Source organism: Etheostoma spectabile, chromosome 15, assembly GCF_008692095.1.
Source record: "Etheostoma spectabile isolate EspeVRDwgs_2016 chromosome 15, UIUC_Espe_1.0, whole genome shotgun sequence".
Lineage (NCBI taxonomy): Eukaryota > Metazoa > Chordata > Actinopteri > Perciformes > Percidae > Etheostoma > Etheostoma spectabile.
This window is the reverse complement of record NC_045747.1, coordinates 7,702,486-7,711,762: the sequence shown is the minus strand read 5'-3', so window position 1 is coordinate 7,711,762 and position 9,277 is coordinate 7,702,486. Positions and strand designations below refer to the sequence as shown.

Here is a 9,277-nt window from a genome sequence, read left to right as displayed (position 1 = left end):
TGTGTGTGTGTGTGTGTGTCTGTGTGGCTGTGTGTCTGTGTGTCTCTAAGAACCAATATTGTTCACATTAGAGAATGCACAGAAACTTTGACAGCCATGTCTGTGTGACATCCAAGACAACATCTATCCAAATGTTCCTAAAAAACTTGACTTATTCATAAACCATTTGTAAAATACAAAAACAGTATTGTAATCAAAAAATAATGGAAAGAAAAGACTGCACTGAATCCTCGGCTGAGAATGCATCAGTCTAATAATTCATATGTTTGAAGTCTATATACAGATAGGGTATCAGGCATTCAGTTCACTATAATTACAATCAATTACCATAATACTAGAGAACCGCATGAACAAAAGAGCAAAAAGATGTTCCAAGATTGACTCTTACAACCCTCCAGATACATAATCTTTTACATAACTTTCAAGTGTTCAAGCATTCGCTAACCCTTGGGTTTCAGAGCCATTTAAGAATCAAGACTGGCAAATGTGTCAGAAACCTAAAAGAGAATATATTAAAAGAAGTAGGCTGTTCAAAAATAGAACACATCCTGTGGGAGGGCGAGGCAAATCGGTGAGGGGACTGAGGCAGACTGAACAGAGCGTGACCCAGCTGGTCAAGTTTTACAAGGCAATACAGAAGAAATAACTTCCGTTGGCTGTTAAGTACACCTTTCATCCTCTGATAGGTGCCCTCGGATTATTGGACCGAGGTAGGGTAAGTGGAGAGTTTTTGTGTGTGTGTGTGTGTGTGTGTGTGAAGTGACAGTGATCAAGGTAGGGGGAGACTGACAGATTGGAAGATAGAAACAGGGGGAGGAGACAGTGGGCGAATAAAAGAGACATTCAGCGTCAGTGGCAGACACACAGATGCTCCACACCTCAAACGACAACATTGGCACACAGCTCATGTGTCTTTATATCTTAGTCATCGACAACCAGTGATTCAAAATCAACAATTGACAAATAAAAACAACACATTAGCTCTCACTCTGTATCTTTTAGTGTGTTAGCATGCTACTATTTGCTAATTAGCACTAAACACAAAGTACAGCTCAAGCTGGTCAGATGGTCATTGATTTTGAAGGTATACTTCATTATCCAAAGCACTGAACAAATGAAAATAAAAATAATTTACTTAATGGTTGCGTTAATTATGGGAAAAGTTAAGGGGTTCACCAAAGCAGCCATTACAATTAGGGCTGTCAAACGATTAATTATTTCTTAATTGCGATTAATTGTTGAATTTCTATAGTTAATCACAGTTAATCGCATGTTTGATCACATGGTTAAAATTCTATTATTTCTGAATTTTTTTTCTGAATTGTTTTTAAGTACATATTAACAATGGAAAGTAATTTCCTACCAGTGTATCTTGATTGGGAATGAAATGAATACAAAGAAAGTTATTTTATGAACTTGACTTTAAGATTTGTATTTGTTTATTATTTATTTATTTAGTGTAAGCAAATGAAAAATGTCATTATTGCACAATTCCTCCAAGTACCTTAAGTAACTAAAGTAACTAAAGTAACTAAAAACCTAAAAAGCCCTATCCCTTCACCACAGCAATTAACTGAGATGTAACAATAACACTTGCTCATACAAACAATCCACAGGTTGACACTCTCCTAAATAGTTTGGCAAGCATCAACCTGAGTCACACTATGCTTAGCTTGTAGGTGGTAGCTCAAGCTTGACGTGCGTCTGTGAAATTAAAATTTGGCTTTACACAATGTGCATATGGATATCGACTCGTCTACTGAGCTGTCCGGGAGTTTTGGAAAATAAAAGTGCCATTCTGCTGTGTTTCTCCATCATGCAGCAGTAGGATGTGTGTGTTACAAGGTATGGAAGGCATCTTGATGTAAATGGACTGTTCTTATATACCGCTTTTCTATTCTCAACAACTATTCAAAGTGCTTTTACAGGAACCATTCACCATTCACACACATTCATACACTGTGGCCAAGGCTGCCACATCAGATAAACACTCACACACATTTACACTGGCGCAACTCGGGGTTTAGTGTCTTGCCCAAGGACACTGAACTGCAGGGCCAGGGATCGACCCACCAACCTTCCGACTGGCAGGTGACCGCTCTACTACTGAGCCAAAGCCACCCCACAGGCCTTGATGATAAGTACAAGTGCAGCACAGAGTAAAACTGAGCAAAGCTGAGTGAAGTCTAAAATAAATATATAAATGGTGGCATGCAATTTTAAAAAAATGAACGTGTTAATACTGAAAACCCTTAATTGTAAAAAGGTTTCATGGCAATCTATCCAATAGATGTTGAGATATTTCAGTCTAGCCCAAAGTGGTGGACCAACTGACTTTGCCATCCCTACAGCCATGCCGCTTGCATGGCAAAAACAAAAAAAAGCTGCCTTTCAACATACCTATTAAAAATATAATCAGAAACACATAAACAGAGAACTTCCACATTACATTACACAACAGCAGCCGTTAATACCAACACCACCCTGAGAAAACTTCCTCAGGCTCCAACTACAGAAACTTGTTCACCAGATTCTGCTGTAAACATCAAGAGCTGTTCTAAACCTGGAATATAAATATTTTTTAGCCCTTTCCAGAGCCTAATTGGCATAAAAAAAAACACAAAGCAGGCAGAGGAACAGAAGAGGAATAACTCTGCATATCAAAGCCTGTCAAGGTTAAAGCGCACCTGAACTAAACACAACCGGATGGACCACTATGGGTAACTACAGCTATCTGAAGAAGATTCATCTAAAGAGATATTTTGGCTCTTCTTGGGAGAGTTACAGTACAGCTAAACCATTCCTCAGTCCTCTATGGATAAAGTTAATGCATAATTAATGGAACTCCTGTGCAAAACAAACATTACAAAGCATTTTCACAGGCAGCTTTCTAAGGAAGGAAATGTGCTATCAAAGCTGCGATGCAGACAGCTGTGTCGGAGGAAACTGAGATGACTGTACAACAGCTTTGTTTCCAAGCTGGAAAGAGAACGAATTACTCCCAAAAAACTGTCGCTGGAAAACTTGAACACTAATGGATTGTTACTAGATAGCTAATATAGAATGCTTTAAATGCACTGCAGCTTACTTCATGACCAATCTTAAATAAACTTGATGGCATGCTTCCAAATGTACAATGCCAAATTGTTTTTCAGTACTCACCTGAGACAGCAATTCATAATTTCTTCCCACATAAAACTTCAAAAGCAAGGACTGCAGGCATGTGTGTGTGAGAAACAGGGCTGTGTGCACGCCGTCCAAGCACCTGCATGTTTTTCTGTTTTCGTATGTGTGCATGTCTCAACCAGCAGCAGCAAACTGGCTGTAACGGCTAAGAGCCGTATGCAGAGGAGGGAATAAAGAGTATCCAGTGATGTGATGCACAAAAAAAATCTGTGCGCGTATCAAAGAGTGCATCACAGCTGACAGGGAGGAATGGGAAAGAAAGAGACCCGCAGAGACAAAGTCAAAGTGAGAGAAAGTGAGGGGAGGGGGAGACAAAAAAAGAGAGCTATTGTGATTTGGGTTTTGATTTTCTGATCTATGCTGAGGAGAAGGGAAATGCAATATGCTGCGGTAAATTGTTAACCATGCTCTTGTGTACTGTACCTGACAGGGGAGAAACAGAACATTTTAAGCAGCACCCAAGGGCAGCATTCAGTGCTGACACCAGGTTAGCTATAAATATGTGCTCTTGATGTACACCTGTCCTACACTTAACAAAAAAATGCTAAGAGAGAGAGTTTCAAAACTATTGATTTCATGAGATAATTAAGGAGGTTTTGCTTCCTCGCTGTGCCCTTATCGTTGAGTAAAGGCTGTGCTGTGCAGTAAATCTGATAGCTCAACTCTCTATGACACAATGGACTGCAACTCTCCCTCTAGCATTTGCAAGCGTTCTTAAAAACAATGATAATGACAAAACAATTTGAAATGTACACCACAGCCAGGGCATTATCTGCATAGAAATTTCATTTAGCCTTGTTGAATATTAATTTCCCCACTCCGCTAAATAGAATAAATTATCGATGGGCGATTGATTTAGTTTTACATTTTTTGATGTTTTCTGCATTTCTAGAAAGGTTAATTATTTATTGAGATGCACAGTTTGGATTAGTTGGAATGTCCTGCTTGGCTGTTAATGAACTGTGCTCCTATGTTTTGGTAATGTATTGCAGTTAAGGTGTTATTCAAATCCAAGCATTTACAGCGGTTTTAAACACTTCCTAACAATGTACAACCCAAACAAAACAAAGAAATGGAAGAAGAGTTTTGGTTGTTTGGTCATTACACAGTAACTACCCCTAAAAATAAACACCTGGTTTACCTTCCAAAATATGTAGCTAAAATGTAACCCTATATTCACAATCACATATACTTTTTGAATATTTAGACTTGAAACAGCACTGCAGGCTAAAATATGCATGTATTGTCCTGGTTACATCATTGGCAGTGACAGATAACTGAAAAAAAGATGTTAAGTCACCATTGCAGAAGAACTTTGTCGCAGAGTGAATCTGAGTTTTATTTGCTGTTTAAGTGTGTAGGACGAGGGGATATAAACAGTTTTAAGAATTCTCTTGCAGCTGACTCCTTAGATCACTGCACAAGAAGGACTAAAAGACTAGTTGGTCACACAGACTCAAAACAAGACACACAGCCATGTTTCACTATAAATAACGTCTGTCTGAGCAACTGTCCGGCTACCTGACGCTGTCAATCAGCTGTTGATGTTCCTCTGTGATCAAGATGTCGGGCAGTGCCTCAGCCAGAGTCTCCACATCCCTCTCAGTAGCGTACTGCTTGAGCACCTCGAACAGATGTTCCTTCACATCTAGCTCCTCTCCTAGCACTTCCTCCACCTGATGGGTAAATAAATGCACAGACATGAATGGATCTTTTTCAGAGCAGATATTTTGACTTGTCATAGTAGGAAAAGCACAGTTGAAATTTAAATTCAGCCTGGCTGAACACACATCACGGACAGAAGCTAGCAGCTAACAGCTAGCAGCTAACCAGGCAAGCAAGATTGATACAGGGTAGGTAAATTAAAACAATGTCTGAGTTGAAAACGCATCTTAGTGTGACGTAAGGGCCCTGTTTATGTTGTACAGACATATTAATTGCATTTTTTGTCTGTTAAGGCACTCTAAAACTTGCCCCGATAACTGTCGTTTTAGCTCAGTGGAAGCTTGTAGACGTAGCTGCAGCTACTCAGGGTTGCCTTGACCAATTTAGGTTGGGGTACTTTCAATCAAAAGTACACGCATCTATAGTGATTAAGATTAACATAAAAATTGGCCTGAATTCTCCTTTAATTATGGCTAAATTCCATCAGGTGTCCCAGTAACCTATGTCAGTGAGTCAGCATGCACAATACCAGGGCCTCTTCTAAGTGAAATGCAGCCATCATTAATGGTTTTGAATACACCTGTACTTTTCCTACTATGACATGTCAACATGTCAGCTGTGAAAAAGGTCTATTGATGTAAAAAATGCAGCAAACACATTAACATCTACTTCACACCCACTTTCTTATTAAACTCCATGGCCTTGTGGGCGCGACTCTCCCTGATGCTGTCCCCGCTCTGAGACAACACCCTCATGCTGCTGCTCAGTCGCTTGGGCCGCCGGGCCATACTGAGCACGCCCAGACGCAGAGGCCGACCCTGAGCTGCTTTGATCATGGCCGCTGCCGTTTCATGATGCTTCACTGGGATGCCATTGACCTCCATGACATAGTCCCCAGCCTTGAGGCCATTGCGTCCAGCAGGACCGTTAGGCATGCAGTCCTCCACCATCAGAGGGCAGTCTCCAACGATGGTGAACCCGAAACGGCCATCTGGGCCGGGTGTGATGTCAATCTGAGGAAGGGAAGAGCATGTTTGCCACCTTGTTGCTGTTTTCACCTGAATGTTTTTTTGTGTTTTTTCATCAATAAAATATATACACACACACAAAATGTGGATTACTGGGTGTCTGACCTGTTCAATCCGTGACACCACTCCGATGCTGGGTGGTACCGTCTTGAGGGTCTGAGCCAGAGCAATCAGTGCCGGTGTGCTGAGGTTGGTCACATCCTGGCCCTCAATGTCCACCACCTGGTCCCCGGGCTGCAGGCCAGCCAGGTAGGCACTACTGCCCTCCACCACAGACAGAATGTAGCTGGGCCCAGTGCCACCTAGTCGGAAGCCAAATGCCTCAGGCCAGTTCTGATTGGTGGCTGGGAGGCCGAGGTCTGCAGGATGGACAGAACATGAAACTTGTAAAAGACTTAAGTAAAATAAACAAGGCAGGAGCTTAGTGTCAAAGGAAAACTGAGTTATTCCGTTGGATTAGACTTTAATGGGTTTTTAATTGGGAGGTAAAATGTTTTACTGCTTGTTGATATGTCTGTCATATTAGCATGTAGGAACATTTCTAATCTGGAGCAAGCTGCTCATACAGACACACAGGTTGTGAGCTGTAAAATGGAGTCCACTGGTTTAAATAGGGCATCTCAGAGATGGAGCTGCCTAGCTGTAGCAGCAGGTACACGGGTCTACGTAATAAACCCATAAACATAAAGAGGCAGAAGTCACTTAAACATCTTGTTAGATTGGTAGATTTGTTTTTCTCTTAGTTAAATGAAGAAGAAAAGAATAGAGTGAAGGAGGTTATTTCTGACTGATGGTATGTAGCCCGCATGAACTGCTGGCCTTCCCCTAGTCACTGGCCTCCTTCTACTGCAGCAGAAAGTGTCCCAGTAGGCTCACTTGACTTTATCTACAGCCATCTAGATACGTCAAAGATGTATATAGGCCATTATAGGGATTGGTCAGTATATGAACACCCCAAAACCGCTTCATATTCTTATCATTAAAATGAAAATCCACAACACTTGCCACAACAGTTACTTTTCACATTTATATCAAAAAGCTGCTTAGAGGAAATATAGCAGAATTAAAAACTTCATTAAACGTATTGTTTGTATTCATGTTAGATTTCTGTGTAAATATGTGTGAATGAGTAATTTGTCTGGCTCAAGTCAAGGCAGCACTGGCACTCACATCAAAGAAATCAAGGAAAGTCTTATCATGTGACAAAATGGTAACTCCAAGGTAAAAAATTAGAAGAGACAATTTAACAATTGAAAATAGAACAGCACACTCATGTAAGACACATTATAAAACTGCAGATATATAAACAATGGCATGCAGTCATTCATCAAAGAGTCAGCACCAAACTGCTCTGTTTTTCTTTTTGTATGATGAAAGAGATAGAAAGAAAGATGGAGACAGAGGAAAAGTGAGTCGGAGAAAGACCAAATTTGAGACGGGATGTAAGAAAAGTAACAAGTGCATGAGAAGTGAGAAAATAAGTCTGTTCAAAACTTAGCAAAGAGATGTAGAAATGCCAGATCTGCTTAAATGCAAGACAAAGACAAATCAGATCTCACTGCAGCACCGGGCTACATATTCAGGGTGAGATGTGGCTGAGTGAATAAAACATATAACAAAGCCAGACTCAAAGAGCTTCCTGAGAGGAAACAAACTGCCACTGATTATTGATCTAAAATAGATTGGGAAATCACTGACACTGAGCTTGTAATATTGTCTCTCCACCAGAACACAAGCAGCACTTAGACTTCTGTCAGTCCTATTCTTTCTAGCCTGCGACCCAGTTACACAATGTCAGCCTTTGTTCCTTTTAGCTCTCTTCTTTATCTTACCTCCTGCAGATGAAGCAGTTCAAAAACATAATGTAAAAACTACCATTCAGAGAAGAGACTTACAGAAATCTTTAGAGGCACTCCGGGTCCCAGACTTGCTCTGGCGCAGGGAGAAGCGGCCCTTTCTGCTCAGGAAACGCCTCATCCTCGCCCGGCTTGCGGCAGGGCACGTTCCGGCCAGCCTCTCTTTGCCCCCGGCCTGGAGGTTGATGCAGCCAAAGAGTGCCCTCTGACACCTTTGTGCTGCTCCTTACCTGAACTCACTGGCGCCAAAAGCCTCCACCCAGCAAGGCTAAACAAGTCCACCTAAAAGGTCACATCTGTAGGTTATCTAGGCCAATGTGTCCCTCTGTTCTCAATCAGAGAACCAGCAGTCTGCAGCTAAGGAAAGGGAGGTCGGTGAAGAGGGTATAGTGTCTGAAAGTCAGGCTCTTCATCCTGGGTGAGGTGGTCCAGTCTCAGCCTCAGTCCAAACCCTATGGCTGACTGGTGATCAGAAAACTGGGACACACTAACTTGGTCCTGAAATGGTTCTTTGCAAGAAAAGGTACTGCAAAGCCCCATTTTTCTATAAATACCTCTCTCTCTCCTCTCTCTCTTTCTGATAGGGCCCTCTCAGAGGGCTGAGAAGTGACCCAGAAACCAGTGTGTGGTACACCAGCCAGGGACACTTCTCTGATTATAGCGGCTGCGTTAACCTCAGTACTGGATGTAGAGACAAGAGATGTAGCCTGCAGATTTGCTCAAGGTTGCCTACAAAATTTCAGCTAAGCCAATTAACTATGGTGAATTAAGCATAGGATTGCAAATACTAACACAAATGTGACCGCATGACATCAGGCAGTACAAGCTTGGTTGTGTGTGTACATGTGTACCAGATGATCCTGTAATTTACCTGGCAGGTGTGTGTGGTTTTAAAGCAGGTGGTACTCCCATGACTAGATGGAAGATGACATTCACTCCACATCCACAAACTTCTAAAAACAAATAGAAAAAAAATGGAATAAGAATGCTACAAAAGATGATGAAAAAAAATAATGGCATGATTTTACTATAGCAACACAGGCACTTAATGTGTTTTCTTTACTAAGGTTGGGGGGGGGGGTCTTTAGGGAAGTACAACTACTATGAATTGAAAACCAGAAATCAACAAGCCACAGTAAACTGTTCTGTAATAGTGAGAGAACCACTGAATTTTTCCCATTAAAAATATCCCAAATCTTCAGTCTAAAATCTATTATTTAGAGTTACGACAAAAGCAAATGTTAAGTTATATGCAATTGTTACTCTCACTAACAAAATCAAGAATCAAAAATGTTTGCAAAAAAAATAAGTAAATATGATCACAGAAATCTAATCAGTAGACTAAACAATAACACACTTAAACTTCTCAATCAGAGAAACAGAATATCAGCAAAGGAAGCCAACGAAAAGAAAATAGCATTTATTTGATGCGAGCTCTACTAAAGTTAATGACCACATTTAATGTGCCAAGCGTATCTGTCATACTTAAAGATCCATTATGATTAAACACTGTACCACGGAAAGTTTTTACTCTTCTTGATT

At 40.9% G+C, this 9,277-nt stretch overlaps 1 protein-coding gene across 4 annotated transcripts in view; it reads right to left on the bottom strand.

Moving 5' to 3' along the window:
- grid2ipa (glutamate receptor, ionotropic, delta 2 (Grid2) interacting protein, a) overlaps window positions 1-8,895 on the bottom strand; it is a 26,658-nt gene extending 17,763 nt beyond the window's left edge. For all 4 annotated transcript variants that reach the window (XM_032536725.1, XM_032536728.1, XM_032536727.1 and 1 more), the window contains exons 1-4: window positions 7,775-8,895; window positions 5,985-6,238; window positions 5,532-5,864; window positions 4,708-4,862 (exon numbers count right to left, since the gene is read on the bottom strand). In XM_032536725.1, the coding sequence (XP_032392616.1) occupies window positions 4,708-4,862; window positions 5,532-5,864; window positions 5,985-6,238; window positions 7,775-7,856 (824 nt within the window). In that variant the 5' untranslated portion in view covers window positions 7,857-8,895. The remainder of the gene's footprint in view (window positions 1-4,707; window positions 4,863-5,531; window positions 5,865-5,984; window positions 6,239-7,774) is intronic.
- Window positions 8,896-9,277: the final 382 nt, after the last annotated feature.